The sequence below is a fragment of the Neofelis nebulosa genome, chromosome 4 (assembly GCF_028018385.1).
Source record: "Neofelis nebulosa isolate mNeoNeb1 chromosome 4, mNeoNeb1.pri, whole genome shotgun sequence".
Taxonomy (NCBI): Eukaryota; Metazoa; Chordata; class Mammalia; order Carnivora; family Felidae; genus Neofelis; species Neofelis nebulosa.
Window position 1 is genome coordinate 132,870,888 of NC_080785.1, and position 19,631 is coordinate 132,890,518.

At 42.4% G+C, this 19,631-nt stretch overlaps 1 protein-coding gene across 10 annotated transcripts in view; it reads right to left on the reverse strand.

Moving 5' to 3' along the window:
* The window catches only part of LOC131511035 (transport and Golgi organization protein 1 homolog), a 142,668-nt gene extending 123,263 nt beyond the window's left edge, over positions 1-19,405 (reverse strand). For 2 of the 10 annotated variants that reach the window (XM_058728834.1, XM_058728833.1), the window contains exons 1-4: positions 14,305-16,857; positions 14,163-14,198; positions 14,014-14,081; positions 13,792-13,885 (exon numbers count right to left, since the gene is read on the reverse strand). In XM_058728834.1, the coding sequence (XP_058584817.1) occupies positions 13,798-13,885; positions 14,014-14,081; positions 14,163-14,198; positions 14,305-14,433 (321 nt within the window). In that variant the 5' untranslated portion in view covers positions 14,434-16,857 and the 3' untranslated portion in view covers positions 13,792-13,797. Of the gene's footprint in view, positions 1-13,047; positions 13,886-14,013; positions 14,082-14,162; positions 14,199-14,304; positions 17,850-19,339 lie in introns of those variants that run through there. The other 8 variants (XM_058728836.1, XM_058728838.1, XR_009261310.1 and 5 more) reach the window with 8 other exon arrangements.
* Between the last annotated feature and the right edge of the window lie 226 nt (positions 19,406-19,631).

The window sequence follows — 19,631 nt, forward strand, 5'->3', positions numbered from 1 at the left end:
TCTTTATCCATGTTGGATTTATTTTTGTGCATGTTGTAAGAAAGTGGTCTGTTGTTTTGTTTTGCAAGATGCTGTCTAGTTTTTCTAAAAACATATTTTGAGACTTTTTTTTAAGTGAATTTATTTATGTTGAGAGAGAGAGAGAGAGAGAGCATGCAGAAGAGAGGCAGAGAGAAGTGGAGAGAGAGAATCCCATGCAGGCTCTACACTGTCAGTGCAGAGCCTGACACGTGTTTCAAACTGATGAACGCTGAGATCATGACCTGAGCTGAATCCACAATTAGATGCTTCCGTGACTGAGCCACCCCTGTGTCCCAAGACTCTCTATTTTTCTTTGGATATTCTTTCCTGCTTTGTTGAGGATTAATTGACCATATAGATGTGAGTTCATCTCTGGGTTTCCATTCTATTGGTTTATGTGTCTCTGTGTGTTTTCTTTTTCTCTTTCTTTCTTTCTTTCTTTCTTTCTTTCTTTCTTTCTTTTTTGTTTTTGCCAGTACAGTGTTCTCATCACTACAGGTTTGTAATATAACCTAAAGTCTGGAATTGTGAGGTCTCCAGCTTTGCTTTTCTTCTTCAAGTTTGTTTTGGCTGTGTGGGGTCTTTTGTCGTTCCATACATATTTGGGGATTACTTGTTCTAGTTCTGTGACAAATGTTTCATTAGGGTGATAGGGATTGCATTACATGTGTAGATTGTTTTGAGGAGTGTAGACATTTAACAGTATTTGTTCTTCTCATCCATGAACATGAAATGTATTCTCATTTCTTTGTGTCCTCTTCCATTTCTTTCATCAGTGTTTCATAGCCTTTAGAGTATAGGCCTTTCACCTCTGTGGTTGGGTTTATTCCTGGTATGTTGTGGTATTTGGTGCACCTGTCAATGGTATTGATTCCTTACTTTCTCTTTCTGTTAATCCATGATTCATCTATAGAAACGCAATAGATTTCTGTACACTGATTTCTGTATATTGTGACTTGTGAAACTCATGTATCACCTCCAGCAATTTTTATGGGGGTCTTTCATGTTTTTTATAGAGAGCATCATGTCAGTTACAAATAGCGAGCGTTCCACTTCTTCCTTGCCGATTTGGTGCCTCTTATTTCTTTTTGTTGTCTGATTGCTGTGGCTAGGATTTCCAATACTGTGTGGAGTAACAGTGGTGTGAGGGGTCATCCCTGCCTTGTTGCTGACCTTCGAGGAAAAGCTTTCAGTTTTTCCCCATTGAGGATGAGATTAGCTGTGGGTTTTTCACAGGTGGGCTTTACTATGTGCAGGTAGGTTGAGTCTCAATCTACTTTGCTGAGGGTTTTTGTCATGAATGGATGTGACATTTTGTCAACTGCTTTTCCTGCATCTGTGGAAAGCATCATCTTGTTCTTATCCTTTCTACTATTACTGTGGTGCATCATGTTGATTGATCTGTGAATGTGGAACCACCCTTGCAGCCCAGGAGTATATCCCACTTGATTATGGTCAATGATTCTATTAATATATTGCTGACTTTAAAAGTTTGAATGTATTTTCATGAGAATTTCTGCATACATACTCATCAGGCTATTGGTCTGCAGTTTTATTTAAAACAAATTCTAAATACATTTTTAAATGTTTATTCATTTACTTAGAGTACATAAAAGTGAGGGAGGGCAGAGGGATGGGAGAGAGAGAATCCTGAGCATGCTCCACACTGTCAGCGCAGGGTCCAATGTGGGACTTGAACCCAGGAACTGCAAGATAATGACCTAATCTGAGGTTAAGAGTTGGACAGTCAACCAGCCAAGTCACCCAGGGGCCCCTGCAGTTTTCTGCTTTAAGGGAGTCTTTATCTGGCTTTGGTATCAGGGTAATGATGGCCTGATGACATGAATTGGTAAGTTCTCCTTTTTTATTGTTTGTAATAATTCGAGAAGAATAGATATCACCTCTTCTTTAAATGTTTGGTAGAATTCATCAGTGAAGCCAGCTGGCCCTGAACTCTTCTTGTGTTGGGGGAGATATTTTTTTTATTACTGATTCAGTTTCTTTCTGGTTTCAGATTTTATGTATCTTCCAGTTTCAGGTTTGGTAGTTTATGTGTTTCGAGGAATTTATCCATATTTCTCAGAGTGTCCAATTTGTTGCCTATAGTTTTCCCTAATATTATCTTCTAACTGTATTTCTGTGTTGTGGACTGTTATTTCTCCTGTCTTATTTGTGATTTTATTTATTTGAGTCCTTCCTCTCTTCTTTGTGAAAAGTCTGCCTAGGAGGTTTTCAAGTTGATTCCTGTTTTTAAAGAACCAGCCCCTGGTTTCACTGATTTGGTCTAGTGTTTTTCTAGTTTCTATTATCACTTATTTCTGCCTTAATCTTTATTATTTCCTTCTTTCTGCCGTCTTTAGGCTTGCATTGTCCTTTTTCTCATTCCTTTGGTGGTTAAGTTTCGATTGTTTGAGATTTTTCTGGCTCTGTCAGGTAGGCTTGTATTGCTATATATACTTCCATCTTAGACTGCTTTTGCCTCATTCCAAAGGTTTTTACCAGTGCATCTTCATTTTCATTTTCATTTGTTTCAGTGTATTTTCTCATTGATTTCCTGGTTGACCCATTCGTTTCGTAGCATGTTGTTTAACCACCCTTTATTTGTGGCCTTTATTCACTTTTTCTTTCTTTCTTTCTTTCTTTCTTTCTTTCTTTCTTTCTTTCTTTCTTTCTTTTCTTTCTTCCTTCCTTCCTTCCTTCCTTCCTTCCTTCCTTCCTTCCTTCCTTCCTTCCTTCTTTTGTGTGGATGACTTCAAGTTTCCTAGTTTTGTGGTCAGAAAAGATGCTTGGTCTGACCTCTGTCTTTGGGTACCTGTGGAGGCCTGATTTGGGACCTAGAATGTGATCGATTCTGGAGAATGTCCCATGTGCACTGGAAAAAAATGTGCATTCTGCCATTTTAGTATGGAGTGTTCTGAATATATCTGTTAAACCCATCTGGTCCAGTGTGTCATTCAAAGCCATTGTTTCCTTGTTGTTTTTCTGCTCAGAGGTTCTGTCTGTTGATGTGAGTGAAGTGTTAAAGACTTCTACCATCCTTAAGTTATTACAAATGAGTTTCTTTACATTTGTTGTTAATTGTTTTATATATTCAGTGATTGTATGTTGGGTGCATAAAAATTGACAATCGTTGGATCTTCTTGTTTGGTTGTCCCCTTTATTTTGAGACAGTGTCTGTCTTCATCTCTTGTTACAGCTTTATTTTTTTAAATTTAAGCTTTAGTTGACGTACAGTGCATGATTGGTTTCGGGAGTAGAAATTAGTGATTCATCAGTTACATACAACGCCCAGTGCTCATCACAACAAGTGCCCTCCTTAAAACCCATCCCCCACCCATCTCCCTCCATCAACCCTCAGTTTTTGCTCTATCCTTAAGAGACTCATATGGTTTGTTACCACTCTTCTCTTTTACTGCCCTCTTCCCATGTTTTCATCTGTTTTGTTTCTTAAATTCCACACGAGTGAAATCACATATTTGTCTTTCTCTGATTGACATATTTCACTTAGCACAATACATTCTGGCTCTATTCACATCATTGCAATTGGCAACATTTCATTCTTTTTGATGGCTGAGTAATATTCCATTTTATGTATGTCTGCATTGTATATACGTATGTATATACATATATATGTACGTATGTGTATACATATATACACACACACACACACACCTACCCCACACCTCCTTTATACCTTCATCAGTTGATGGACATTTGGGCTTTCTCCATAGTTTGGCTATTGTTGGTAATGCTGGTATAAATATTTCGCTATTTCACTATTAGGTATTTACCCAATTTCACTATTAGGTATTTACCCAAAGGGTACAAAAATACAGTCTTGGTTTTAGAGTTTATTTTGCCTGATATAAGTATTGCTACTGGCTTTCTTTTGACATTATTGGCATGAGAAATATTTCTTCATTCCCTCCCTTTAAGTCTGCAGGTGAGTTTAGGTCCAAATAAGGCTTTGTAGGCATCATCTAGATAGGTCTTGTGTCGAGACCGGCGCGACAAACCCCGAGGTCAGGGTCCTGAGGGTAGGGGAATGCAAGAAAAAAAGAGAGAAGAGAAAGTTTGGGAACAGGAGGGTCCCCTGGGCTGATGGCCCAAGTGACGGCTTTATTGTTGCTGTACACAATCTTTTATAATATAAGGCTCTCGTGGATCAGGTCATTCTAAGAATAAACAGGTTTCACATGATCACTGCCAGCCAAGATATTTAGTTCTGTGTACCTTGTGAACTTTCTGAACGGGTCACAAGACCTTGTTGATAGATTGCTAGCAAAACACAGTTCCCATGTTTGTTTCTATCTGACTCGGGGTAGAAAAAGGGAGGTAGCATTACTGCCAACACCTGCAGACCACAGGCTTCAGGAATTAACTTTCTGAGCCTTGACCAGGCTTTCGTATGCCCTTGAAAGTGGGGGAATGGGAAGGGGAGCCACCGGGTTGGCTAAGTCAACAGGGAACGTTGCTCGACCTGGTCTCAGCCTGGCGCCGGGGCCTGGCCTCCCACATGAATGGGAGGGGGAACCACCGGGTTGGCTTGAGTCAACAGGGAACATTGCTCGACCCGGTCTCAGCCTGGCGCCGGGGCCCGGCCCCCCACAGTCTTGTTGTGTGTTTATTTGTTTACTTGCTTTTTTTCTTTTGTCTTTTCTGACACCCTACCCAATGTCTTTTGATTGGAGCATTTAGTCCATTTACATTCAGAGGAATTATTGATAGATTTATATTTAGTGCCATTTTATTAGTTGTTTTGCCATTGTTTCTTGATGTTTTCTCTGATCCTTTGTTGTCTGTATCACTTTTGGTCTTTTATTTCCACTGAAAGAGTCTGATTTAAATATTCTTTTCTTTTGACCGGTATTACATTTATTTATTTATTTTTAATATTTATTTATTTAGTTTTAAGTTCAAGCCCAAGTTAGTTATCGTATAGTGGAATACAGTTTCAGGAGTAGAATTTAGTGATCCATCAAGTACAAAAAATACCCAGTCCTCATCCCAAGTGCCCCCCCTCATGCCCATCACGAATTTAGCCCATTCCCCAATTCACTAACCCTCCAGGAACCCTGCGTTTGTTCTCTATATTTAAGAGTCTCTTATCATTTGACTCCCTCTCTGTATCTTTTTTTTTTTTAATTTTTTTTTCAACGTTTTTTATTTATTTTTGGGACAGAGAGAGACAGAGCATGAACGGGGGAGGGGCAGAGAGAGAGGGAGACACAGAATCGGAAACAGGCTCCAGGCTCCGAGCCATCAGCCCAGAGCCTGACGCGGGGCTCGAACTCACGGACTGCGAGATCGTGACCTGGCTGAAGTCGGACGCTTAACCGACTGCGCCACCCAGGCGCCCCTCTGTGTGTATCTTATATCTGCTTTCCTCTCACTATGTTTATCAATTTTATTTCTTAAATTCCACAGACGAGAGAAATCATATGATGTGTGTCTTTCTCTGACATATTATGCTTAGCATAATAGAGTCTGGTTCCATCCATGTTGTTGTGAATAGCAGTTTTCATTCTTTTTGATCGCCGAGTAATATTCCTTTATATCAATATGCCACATCTTCTTCATCCATTCATCAGTCAATGGTCATTTGGGCTCTTTGCATGATTTAGCTAATTTTGATAACGCTTCTGTAAACATTGGAATGCATGTGCCACTCCGAGTCAGCGTTTGTGTATCCTTTGGATAAATACCTAGTAGTGCAATTGCTGGGTCATTGTGTAGTTCTATTTTTAGTTTTTGTGATAAATCTCCAAACTATTGTCCAGAGTAGCTACACCAGTTTGCATTCCCACCAGCATTGCAAAAGGGTTCCCTCTCCCTGCATCCTTGCCAGCACGTGTCGTTTCCTGAGGTGTTAATTTTAGCCATTCTGATAGGTGTGAGGGGATATCTCCTTGTGGTTTTGATTTGTATTTCAGTGATGACGAGTGAGGTTGAGCAACTTTTCATGTGTGACCAGTCTGGATGTCTTCTTTGTTAAAGTGTCTCTTCATGTCTTTTGCCCATGTCTTCATTGGATTATTTGTTTTTTGGGTGTTGAGTTTGATAATTCTTTATAGATTTTGGATATTAACCCCTTCTGTGATATGTCACTTGTAAATATCTCCTCCCATTCCATTCAGCTGCCTTTTAGATTTGCTGATTGTGTCCTCTGCTGTGCAGAAGCTTTTTATCTTGAGGTCCCAATAGTTCATTTTTGTTTTTGTTTCCCTTGTTTCTGGAGACACAACAAGCAAGAAGTTGCTGTGGCCAGGATCAAACAGGTAGGTTGCCTGTTTTCTCGTCTAGGATTTGGATGGTTTCCTGTCTTACATTTAGATCTTTCATCCATTTTGAGGTTGTGTGTGTGTATGGTTTCAGAACATGGTCCAGGTTCATTCTTTTCACTCTCCACTTTTCCCAGTACCATTTGCTGAAGAGACTCTTTTTGTCCATTGGATATTCTTCCCTGCTTTGTCAAAGATGAGTCGGCCTTATGTTTGAGGGTCCACTTCTGGGTTCCCTGTTCTGTTCCATTGATCTATGTGTCTGTTTTTGTGCCCATACCATACTGTCTTGATGATTATAGCTTTGTAATACACGATAAAGTCCAGAATTGTGACGTCTCCCGCTTTGGTCTTCTTCTTCAAGATTACTTTGGCTATTCGGGGTCTTTTGTGGTTCCATACAAATTTTAGGATTGCTTGTTCTAGCTTTGAGAAGAATGCTGGTGCAATTTTGATTGGGATTGCATTGAATGTGTAGATACTTTGGGTAGTATTGACATTTTATCAGTATTTGTTCTTCCAATCCATGAGCATGGAATGTTTTTCCATTTCTTTCCATTTTCTTTTTCTGTCTTCAATTTCTTTCATACACGTTCTGTTGTTTTTTCTTTTAATTTTGTTAATGTTTATTTTTGAGAGAGAGAGCAAGGGGGAGAGAGAGAGAGAGCGTGCGTCCATGAGCAGGGAATGGGCAGAGAGAAGAGGGAGACACAGAATCTGAAACAGGCTCCAGGCTCCAAGCTGCCAGCACAGAGCCCTATGTGGGGCTCGAACCCACAAACTGGGGAATCATGACCTGAGCTGAGGTTGGTGCTTAACCAACTGAGCCACCCAGGCACCCCTCTATTGTTTTCAGTGTACTGGTCTTTTACCTCTTTGGTTAGGTTGATCCCTAGGTATTTTATGGTTTTCAGTGCAATTGTACATGAGATCAATTACTTGATTTGTCTTTCTGCTGCTTCATTATTGGCGTATAGAGATACAATCAAACTCTGTATATTGATTTTATATCCTGAGGCTTTCCCGCATTCCTGTACGAGTCCTAGCAATTTTTTGGTGGAGTCTTTTGGATTTTCCACGGAGAATATCATGTCTGCGAAGAGGGAAAGTTTGACTCCTCCTTGCCAGTTTGGACACCTTTATTTATTTTTGTTGTGTGATTGCTGAGGCTAGGACTTCCAACAGTATGTCAAATAACAGTGGCCAGAGTGGACATCCCTGTCATGTTCCTAACCTTAGGAGAAAAGCTCTCAGTTTTTCCCCATTGAAGGTGATATTGGTTGCGGGACTTGCGTATCTGGACATTATGATGTTGAGGCACGATCCTTCTATCCCTCCTTTCATGAGGGTTTTTTTTTTTTCATCAAGAAAGGATGCTGTCAAATGCTTTTTCTGCATCTATTGAGAGGATCATGTGGTTTTTATCCTTTCTTTTATCAATGTGATGTATCCCATCAGTTGATTAGCAGACATTGAATCCGTTGTGCATCCCAGGAATAAATCCCACCTCATTGTGGGGATTAATTCTTTTTATGTATTGTTGGATCCGGTATGCTAATTTTTGTTGAGAATTTTTGCATCCAGGTTCATCAGGGAAATTGGTCTGTAGTTTTCCTTTTTAGTGGGTTCTGTGTGCAGTTTGGACTCAAGACCATGCTGGCCTCATAGAATGAGTTTGGAAGTGTTCCTTCCATTTCTCTGGCCATAAGCTTATCTTGTTCCTTCATTTGGGATGCATTCCTCTTGTCTTGGCATTTTGGCTGAGTATTTGCCTTCTCTGTGTTCCAAAAGCTCCTTGTGTTACCTGCCTGTGAGATGAATGGCTTTATGAAGAGGATGTCATCTAGTGTCCAGGGCCGGGCACATCAGGGAGTGTCTGTGTTGTGTGTTGCATGCACTGTTTTGTGTTCTGGCTGCACTATCCTTCAGGCCAGTTGTATGGGCAATGTATGGTCCTTGGCTAGAATGTGGTGAGTTTTATCTAGGTCTGCTCTGATCTGCTTGTTAAATGAGACTCGGAACGACTGCCACGAGAAGTGAAGCCCTGCACAACTGTCTGGACAAGAGAGGTGGTGTGGTCAGGGGCTTCTGCTGGTCTTCAGCTCCACTGGGACCGAGGCAAGCTTGACCTAGAAGGCCAGTCTCACCAGAGCACAGGAAGGTGGGGCTTGGTGTAAGCAGGTTAGGCAGTCAGTGTGGGAATTGCCTTGTTTCCAGTAGGTGGCTCTATGTTTATGCTGGGGGGCAGAGGAGGGAAATGGCGCCACCCAGCTCCTCTGTCCCAGCTCCTTTGTCCCCTCTTTGTGACCACTGCGAAAAGAGAAAGGCTCTTTTCCTAGAGGATTTATGGAGTGAATACTAAATTAATAAAATAGCATACTCCCCATAGGAAGACATCTATGTCCACGGTCACCCTCCACCCTTCATCCCCCTCCACCACAAAGGCTGCTTATTGTGTATGTGAAGAACTACAGAATGAGAAGGAATGACAGTCCCAGTTTCCACCCATGGAATCATAGCCCTTGTGGCTCAAAGCTCTGTGTCTAAGCCCCCGCCTGTGCCCGATCTGCTGCTCTCCTGACAGTAGGGTCTCCTCCTCTCTGGAAGTGCTATCCAGTGGCACAGAGACACATGGGGCGATAAGGATCCTGAGGTCCTGCAGAGAATCTGGAAAGAAAGCATGTTCTTAGAGAAATACTTTGCCTATACATGTTAATTGGGCTCAGCTAATTTATTTTAATTCAGAGGTGCTTCTCAGCTTAAGTAGAGTAAAATTTGCAGGGGACTTTTGTCCTCTAAAAAAATGAGCTAAAATTCTAATTAACAAAATTAACACAAATGCACTTTGATTTCTGGTGTAAATTTCCGTGTTTTACCCGTATCTGTGACACAGGACACAAGAGAACCTGCTCATGTGAACCCAAGTGAAGGCGATGGTGGGGGCTTGTCACACAGGTAATTTTGGAATTGTTTCTTTTCACAACTTTCAGTGCCTGTTTTCTACAACAAGTATGTCACCTCTTATAGTTCAGAATGTTCATACCCAGGGCACACCTGAAGGGATTCTGGACAGCATGTTTACCACAAAAAGATCAAATGCTGATGGATATGAAAGTTATGCTGTCTAAGACCACTCTAAATGACACATACAAAAATATAAGTTGCAGTGAAGGCAGTTCGCATTTTCAAATTGTAGAGATATCCACAGATTTTCTGAACACATTAAAACCCTTGACAGAAACAGGAGAGGAAGAAACAGCAAGAGCAGTGATGCCACATTGAGGAGACCAGAAAGAATGAGGCAAGCCAGGAGACTTCCAAGTGGAGTGTGGGATCATCCACCTTGGCTTATTTCCAGGAACACACTGGAAAAGCCCTAAGGTCCTCACCCCTAAGCACACTTAACTTGTAAACTTAGCACAAAGAGATGCCAGGTGGACAGTAGAGAAGCCCGTAGACTATTCGGTAAAGGTTGTGCGTTTGGAAAATAAAAACACAAGCAGACATATCATACGACCCAGAAACCAGAGACATTGGCAGGAGAGTGTGCTGTACAGAAAGATGTGGGTGTCAGGAGAGACTTAGAACTGAAAATGGCCAGAGCATTTCCCTCGTACTTCTCGCAATTTTGGTAGAGTTAGTATTGGTATCACTCACGGGAGTGACACCAGCTTCTGGATCTGCTAAAGGCCCTGGATGGGATGGACATTTATTCTGATTTGAGTAGACTGTTGGGATTAAAAACAAAACAAAACAAAAAACCCTCCCCCAGCCCTCAAACAACTTAAACTCTTTGCTCCAGTCAGATCACAAATCACATGCAGAGTGTGTACCTCATCCCTCAGGTGATCCCCAAGAAGTGGAAGACCCATCTTGTAAACCCTGACGAAGACCTGTAAAAGCCTTGATTCAGATGTTTTCATCACTCATCAAACAATGATGGATGGCTGGGGCTCGAGTAGATGGATATACATGAGGCTGTGCCTCATGCCTCACAGAGCCCAGCACGCGGACAGGGCATTTCTGCTGAACCGCTATGTCTGCTTTTCTGCATACAGCCCCATTCCTTCTCCACGAGAGACACCTGTACCAACACAGAGTGGAGGAAATGATAGAAAGATGATATGTCGATCATGAAACACGAGGAATCTGATAATGGTGGCAGACACATTCCCCTTGCATCATAATGGTCTGTGGTACCACCTCTGCACCTTGACCAAAGACCTAACACCAACAAAAATGAGTGTGCTTTACAAGTCAACGCATACCGCTCAGATCATCTTACCAAGTGTTGCTGGTGGAGGGTTCGGGGTGGCCCCAGGGCCACCAAGGTTCAGGAGGTGGATGTGCCGAATAGCCCATGGGGGTGCATCTAGGTTTCTTGTCTGCAGAATCTTCCGGTTAATGGAGGAGGTCCCCATGGATCCACACTGTCCTGCAGAACAGAAGTGACAGCTGTGTGCATATGCCAGACAAGAGAACCAATACCAAAAGCAGCTGTAACCCAGAGGAGAACGTGTCAGCACCTGCCACCTTCTCTGCCACCAGGATCCAAGAGAGTAGCATCAGTACCTGAAAACTCTGTCCCTGCCACTGGATACCACCTGCAGCTTGGGGTAGTAGATGCAAGAGGTGGAACTGCTGTCACCACACATCACTGCCCATGTCTGCGGAAGTAAAATGGCAAGGGTCCTGTCCTAGAGGGTTAACAGAAGTAATTACATAGTGATGAAGTCGCATTCTCCAGACAGGCAGGCATCTATGTCCCAGTTCACCCTGCATCCCTCCTCTGCAGTGACTCCTGATGCTCTGTTTTTGGTATATTAAGAACACAACAAATTGAGTGCAGATAAATGGCTCATATTCTGCTCTTGGAATCACAGCCTCTCCTGGGGAAAAGTTCTGCAGCCAGACCCTCGCTTTGTCTCCTCTGCTCCTCTCCCTGAAAAGAGTCTTCCCTCTTGAAGTGTTGTCAAAGGCCTCTGAGACCTCTGGGGAGTGGAGGATGCCTGGGATCTTGCAGGGGAATGAGAGTCTTCTGTGAGGAACAAGTGACTTGTGGTGAATGTCTCCAAAGCTCAGATGTGTTCATCTTAATTCATAGGGAATTTTTATTTTAAGCATACTACAGGACACAGAGTAATTAAGTCCTACAGAAAACAAGAGGTGAAAATTAACATGACAGAATTAATTCAAGTGTGCTTTGATTTCTGGTGTAAAACTCCTGGGATGTGTCACGAGACTGTATCAGCTCTAACAATGACTGGGGACACAACCAGAAACTGCTCATATGAACACAATCGAAGGAGACAATGTTCAGATTATTTTTACCTAAGGTATAGCTGGAAGGATTCCAGACAACTCATTTACCAACAAAGACGGGAAGGTGATGAGTGATGATAATGACTTTGTCTAAGACCACTCTAAATTGCACAGGGCACAGGGACGCCTGGGTGGCTCAGTTGGTTGAGTGACCGACTTCAGCTCAGGTCATGAACTCACGGTTTGTGAGTTCAAGCCCCGCGTCGGGCTCTGTGCTGATAGGTTAGAGCCGGAGCCTGCTTCTGATTCTGTGTCTCCCAATCTCTCTGCACCTTGCCCACTCATGCTCTGTCTCTCTCTGTCTCAGAAATAAATAAACATTAAAAAAAGTTTTAAATTGCACAGGGCACAAAATAAAAAGTTGGAGTAGTGGTGGGGTTTTGCATTTTTCAATTTTAAACAATATGGTAGACTTTCTAGCAGGTTAATCTCCTAGCCAGAATCAAGAAAGGAAGACACAGCAGCCACACTGTTCCCACAGAGTTGAGGTCTGGAAGGGATGGCCCAGGCCAGTCGACGTCTGTTTGGTATATGGGGTCATCCTCCGCTCGTTATTTCCAGAAACACATGGTAAAGTCTTAAGGTACTGAGCCTCTAAGTCCTTTGGGCTTCTAAACTTACCACAAAAAGATGATAGGCTGAAGCTTGTAGAGAAGCTTGTAGGCTCCTAGGTTAAGAGTGTGCATTTGGAACACAAATAACAAGCAGACATATCACACAACACACAAAACGAGACTAGGCCAGGGGAGCATGCTGTAGAGACAGATGAGGGTTTCCCGAAAGTGTTACGACTGAGAATGGTCCCAGGATTTACCTTGTCCTTGTCTGCATTCTTTGTACAGTCAGAGCTGCTGTAACTCACAGAGGTTGCATCAGTTTCTGGATCTGCTAAGGACCCCAGAAGGGATAGAGGTTTATTCTATTTTAGTGGACCGTGTGAAATTAAAAGAAACCCTCACCTCATTCCTCCAATATCTTAAACTGTTCCCTACACAGGTCCTTGGCCAGAGGCAGAGGGTATCCCACATGCCTCAGGTAACCCCCAAGGATAAGGGGGACAATCCCATCACCTTGATAAAGACCTCACCATGCCCTAGTTCATGTTTTTCGCAATTAATCAAATAACTGTGGACAGGTCAGGCTCAACTAGCAATCTCGAAGTCATCACTTAAACAGAGCTTTCTCAGTATACATTATGGGAAATCACCATTTCATTACAGATTCAGAATAAAAATGAGGATGCCTGGGTGGCTCAGTCAGTTAATCATCTGACTCTTGATTTTGGCTCAGGTCATGATCTCACAGCTTGTGAGTTCGAGCCCTGCATCAGGCTCCACCCTGACAGTGTTGGGATTCTCTCTCCCCACCTCTCTCTGGTCCTCCCAGATGCGCGCGCACACACACACACACTCTCTCTCTCTCTCTCTCTCTCTCTCTCTCTCTCTCTGTCTCTGTCTCTGTCTCTCAATATAAATGAGCTTAAAAAAAGGGTAAATGGAGAATACTGATTGGGGTATATCATCAGGGAATGCTTAACCTGGGTATGTTTCTTCAGGCTCCAGGTGGATTGTTCAGTCTTTTTGCTTATCTATAAGCTGCCTTCTACATGGAAAGTTATTATATAACTATACCTGAATAGAAATGTACTTACACTAATATACAAACGAGCAAAGGAAAACGATGGGTATTTAGCAGTGAAGCCACAGACTTGCCCTGATAACATCAGAGGACGAAGCTATATGGAGCCTGAATTATGAACGTAGGGCTATGGTTCAAGAAAAAATAAAATAAAAATGACAACATTAAAAATAGTAATGAAATGAACTCCTGAAATAAAATTAAAATAAAGTCTTCACATTGTGTCAAGGTGGGAAGAAAGCTAAGGCCCATGTCCCGTCATCCCCTCCAGGATCCTCTCTTTAGCTAGGGGATGCTGGAGGAGGTGGGAGGGTCCACAGTCAGGGGAGGGGCCTGAGCTCCACCAGTCACAGGGACAGGTGCTCCGCTGCCTGGGGCACCAGAGGAGAACGCCCTCCTGTCACCCCTTCAGACCACCTGCTGTCCTTAGGTAGTAATTGTGGTTCTGTCCAGGACACACGATGATCACCCACAGAAAAAGGCTTTGCCGCAGAAATTAGGCTGCTGCACATCACCACGTGCCCCTTACCTCTCCTCAAGGGTTCTGCGTCTCTGGACTTCCAGGCATTGGTCTCCGCCTCCTGTATCCCTCAAGCAGCCACTTTCCTTCCATCCCATCCAGTCTTGGATACAGAAAAAGAATGGACTTCTGTAAGAGTTGCAATGCCACATCCTCTGACTAGACACTAAACAGCACAGCTGTCATCCCTCAAAACACCCATAAAAACTCATGTCACGTTCCCTCCCACACCTGTGTTTCAAGCGGGCGACCTCCCGGCTCTGCTCTGCCATTTCCCTCTCCCAGATCCGAGGCTTGATCTGGGAGAGAAAAACACATCCACCTTCAGTCGTGCCAGACTGTGCACCAAAGAGGGAAGGGAGGAGAAAGGAAACACTTACCCAGTTGTCCTGAGCATTATTCTCATGAACTGCGATCTGAAAAAGCAACAATGAAAAGTCCGTGTTTAGGAATTCCAAGGACCACTACACTCACCCACATGAGGTACTAAGGGTTCAATATGTCAGGCAGAGCTCAGGGTCCCTGGTGTCTGAAGGTGAGTTCTGTCTGCTGCAGCTGTTCTTGTCTTTGTCCATTTTGTTGCCTGTGAGTTATAGTTGCTTTTGTCAGATAAGGCCCAATATTGGGTATGATTTTCAATAATCTGCCCATGTTGTCATCATCCTCCTATCTGTCCCCTAATACAATTTTACACATGAAACACTTTCCACATGATTGTAAATGTACAATAGGATCAGAACTCTTATTCCATCCTTTCCTAACTCATTCCGTGACCGTAGGGTTCAGAGTTCACATAATTCCTTGCCACTTTCAATTGTGCCCTAATTCATCATGTGACAAGTGTCTTTCATCATAAAGCTCTTTCCTCCTTTCACTTAGATCTTCACCACGTTTCCTAGGGTTGCAAAGACCAGGGCCATGAAATGGCATTATCATGTTGATGGTATGATTCATTCTAAGACAGGCTGTTTCCTACAGATTATGATACTTGACACCACCCCCCAGGAACGTTGGCATGGATGAAGTTTCCACACAGTCTGGCCATTGCTTGAAATCTGGAAATGTTGATGAAGTTAATTGTTTTGTTCTTTCTAAATCTTACCTTTTTATCTGTTAATACTCTATGCATATGTCCTCTGAATTTTTGTTTACATTACTATGTTGAGTCTAAACATAGACTTTTAACCTTGTAAAAAGGTTAAAAACGAAAAGATGAAGAGAGGTTTCATGAGCTGCTGGTAATTAGTAGCTGAACTCACTTGTACTTGTTTATTTCTTTCATAGCTATTTTCACATTTTCCCTGCAGCTGCCAGCTGATTCTTCTTTGCCGCCAGTTCATACTGTGTCATTTTCAGCTTCCTAAGATGGGAAAGACATATACACAGTCCAGGAGCCAAGGTCCACAAATTCTGCCTTTTTACCTCCCAGCACTCTTGAAGGCCTAGATGCAAATATCCCTTCTCCCACCTTGCCCATAAATGCACAGACTGACAACACAGTCAGAGATATGAACTGAACACCCCATTTAAGTTAAAGGAAATTCAACCTCTGTCTGCTGCCATGTCTCTGCTCTCAGACCTGTTTCCTCTCCTTCATCATAAAGTCATCAAATAACATTGCACTTTGTGCCTTCCCAGAGCTGGACTTTGGTTTGAGATGGTGAAGGCGCATTTCAGTTCAGTGTCAAAAACCTTGTATGACCACCCATACCCATTAGGATGAAGCAAGGGATCATCACTAGTCTCACACCTCCGTGGGGAGCCCTGATTCTCAGTCCAGAAGTTGTACCCCTCACAGACAATCACCCTGAAAGACGACCTTCCAGGATATGGCTTCCCCACCATTGCAGCTCACTCCCAGACATCGCTAGCGTCAGGAGTACAACCCCTGCGTCCACCTTCACATATCCTGGTGGAGGAAAAGGCCAATCTTAGAGCAGCAACATCACCTGAGGTAGAACCTGATATGAACTGTCACACAGTCTGGGTTTATCTCCAGGAAACAGATTTCAGATGGAAAACTATCAACTTCATGGAGCCAGTCTACTTGAACAAGACTCAGTTCATTGACAGTGAAGGCAGCAATGGGAAATGCTTAGAAAGGCTGGTTTGCTGTGTTGCCCTCAGACTATTTTGTTCATGGTGTTGCTTTAAAGGGTTTCAACTTGGCACTGGGTGTATTCAAGAGTCACATGCAAAACTGAAAGACTCCTAGAAACTGACACAAAACCTCTAGACCGAGAAAGGCACATGCATTGCCTTCCGGCATCTCAGGCAGTCCTTCAACAAATGCTTTCTGGAGTGGCTGGAATGTAGTGGTTCTGTTGTAAGGGATTGAAAATAGAAAGGTGGCCAGGGTGCTGTACGTGCTCCCCAAAAGAGCTTAGAAATGATAAAAACAAGATGCCAGTGAGACAGAGCAGGCTCCACCCCAGGTGTGGGAAGGACTAACAGAAGCTGAGTCTCCAGGGAAGAGAAGGAAGTATTTCCTTTTCAATGTGAATGAGGGACTCTAAAGGCCCTGATCTCCTCGTGAGAACAAAAGGAAATACTGTACAAAGGAGGAAACATGTTAGCAAATGCACCACATTTCTAATGACCCCAAGAAGACACATGTGACCAAGATGGAGAAGAAGGAAGCCCAGGACAAAGCCAGCCTGGCAGTGGGCACCAATCTCCCCAGGACTCATCAATGAACTTGGGGACAGAAAACTGAACTGCAAAATAGCTGAACAACTTTATGGGCACAGACTTAGAAGGAAACGTGTTTAGTTCAGAGGTGGCCAGCAAAGATGAGCCCTAGTGAAGCTGCGGGCTTTGGTCAAGACTCAGAGGAGTTGCACTTAAAAAATCGGGGGACAGGAAATAACTCAGCTTCCTTAGGGATTGGCCTGCTGTGAACAATCTCACTAGCAGAACTGATGCAGGGATCCAGTACTACTGGGACCCCTACCCACTTCCCAGAAATAAATTTCTGTGGTTTCTGCAGCAAGATCATTGATATTTTCCCTACGCATTCTTGACCCACGTGTGGTCCTGAACAAAAATGACCTAATTCGTGGATGAAAAGACAACGTGATGGGACTGAAACCCATGCGCCAATGTAAATGGATCCCAAGCAGATCCAGACATCAATGTTATTATTGCTGATACCTTCCCTCTTCCACCCCAGATACATGACACAATGTGTGACAAGCACTTAGGACAGAAAGGAAAATGTGGGTGACAGAAAGCAAGGTAAGAAGGACAGGCACAATTCTGAATGCATTTGGCAAAAAATTCGAAAAGAATTTTAATTATCTCTACTGGCCGTCACATTCATTCATACAACAGTACTTGTGATAGTTCTCACATGAACATTTTACTCTTCTATAGCCACTTTTCTTTCTTCATAGAATTCTTCAAGGATGCCTGCTTTGTCCTTCAGCTGTTTGACTTTTGCTTCTTTGGTTGCTTTCACAGACCTCAATGCATTACACTTGTCTTCCAGGGCCTTTTTATTTTCTGTACAAACATGGATTTGCTTTCTAAGTGTGCACATGACCTGAGACTTGTTTTTGGTGAGATAGGAAAAGGGCAAGAACCGTGAAGGCAGGAAGGCACTCTTTCCCTTTCCAATGCAAAGTCCTTGTCGCCATTATGGGGATTTCTCCCCAACAGACAGCATACTTTCCAGTTGACAGTTATTGGACCTCAAGACTCTCAACTCTACATGCTCGAATTCACCATTTTCATCTTGCGTTTTTAAGTAAGACAGATATGAGAAAAACACTTTCCATAAGTAATGATCGCACACAAATTTGAGTGCACCTAACACAACAGGATTGTGCATTGCAATAAACAAAGACCTTGAGGCATAAATATAACTAGGAGAAGATAAAGATGGTGGGAAATAGTTCATGTGAGATAGCTTATAAATGGTTTTCTTGTTGGAATATATATATATTTATATACATCTGTATATGTGTGTGTGTGCATACACACACACAAACACACACTTTTTCCCCATTCATGTTGAAAATTCAATGTTCAGCATTACAAGAGGAAGAGATTATGAGGCACCTGAGTGGTTCAGTCAGTTGAGTGTCAGACTCTTGATTTCGGGTCAGGTCATGATTCCAGGATCATGGGATGTAGCCCTGCGTTGGGCTCCACACTGAGTGTGGATCCATCTTAAGATTCTCTGTCTTTCCCTCTGCCTCTCTCCCCCACTTGCATGCCCTCTCTCACTAAAATAATAATAATAATAATAATAATAAAGAATAATTTAAAAATAACTTTTTTAAAAAAGGAAGGGACTATACACTTTAGATTTTCCCCATTATCTCTCAACTGTCTTTGAGAATTTTCTATATATCTTGGAGGGCAGAGCTGAATGATGTGATAATTAGTTGTGAACATAAAAGATAAACCCTAGTCCTGGAAATGGCAAAAGTCATCATGGTGGTCGTAGTGAAATTCCAGGTCCCTGGGCAGGAGGTGGGACTCCCAGAGGCCCGCTCTCTACTGTGGTAAATGGCAAGCTAATATGCTGTGCTTACCTCACCCAATGCCAATGAACAAAAACTCTCCAAAGCCAAATTACAGTAAAACTCAGCAGCCAAGTCTTAGCACTTCCTGATTCTTCACATTCCTCTCTCTCTCTGAGATAGCAAGGCAGCATGTGCACTTTGAAGGGTGTCTTTTAAAATTTCATTAAAGTGCTCAACTTTCTTGATGTTCTCCTTTAACAAACCATGTTGAATGAGTAATACTAATTCATTATTTTACCTGTGTTTTTAGAATGCATTCTAGGCAAAGAAGGGATTCTTACCTTCCATTTAAGAGCTCCATCAGAGAGAAACTTCCGTTCTCCCTTAGTTTCCTGAAGACGTTTCCTTAATTCATTGTTTTATAAAACATGAAAAAGGAATCAGAATTCAAAAAAAAAAAAAGCATAATGCTAGATAAACCTGTCTTCTAATGTGTGACTCCTTTCACAAATAGAGAGGTAGCTCTTTACACTTGTGAAGCTTGTCTTCATTTGGGACTGTTTATAGAACACATGAAATAAGTCAGTAGGATGCTCTCCCAGAGTGGAAGTAACCAAAATGAAATCACACAAAATATTTGAAAGGGCAATGCTACCTTCTATTCCCAAGCGGATATTTCTTCATCAAGTTCTTTGTTTTCTTTCTTAAAATTATTGATCTTCGTGGTTGTTTGCTGTAAACTAACTAAAAGGAGATAAAAACAATTTCTGAGGTTGTTACCAAACCAGTTATATCAAATAATCCCAGTGTTTTAGCGGCACAGACACATGATCTGACAGGTGGGTGTACCTCACATTTTAGCTTTCCCGTGTGTCTGAAGAAATCAAGTTTCAGCAGCATTTTAAACCGAAGAAAGCCTATTTCAATGAGATTCCTATTTAAAATATTGTCCGAAATGGAGAAATGCAATAAAATATCTCCTGCTAATTTCTCTCTCCTCTGGAAGCACCCTTCTTGGAAAATTCAGTCCCTTTAAATAGTCCCCACCAGAGATGAAACAGAAAAATCCAATCCTATCAACTTACATTTCTCTCCTCCAATTATTAAGGTACATAGATAGGTCCCGGCAAATAAAGGAACAAACAAAAACAAAAAAACATCATTTAGTCTCGATTTGAGCCTCTCATACCCCCAGGTGCTGGTTGGAATTCCACACAAAGAAAGCTCAAACTGCTGCTGACTGATTGACTACTCAAAGGCCTTGGATGACTTCCTGCTGCTCACAGATTGCCTTTTGTGAACCCTAGGCCAGGGGCCCTGGAGGACAAGGTCTTTGGAATCAAACATACAGGTAGCATCTCAGCTTTACACTTAGTG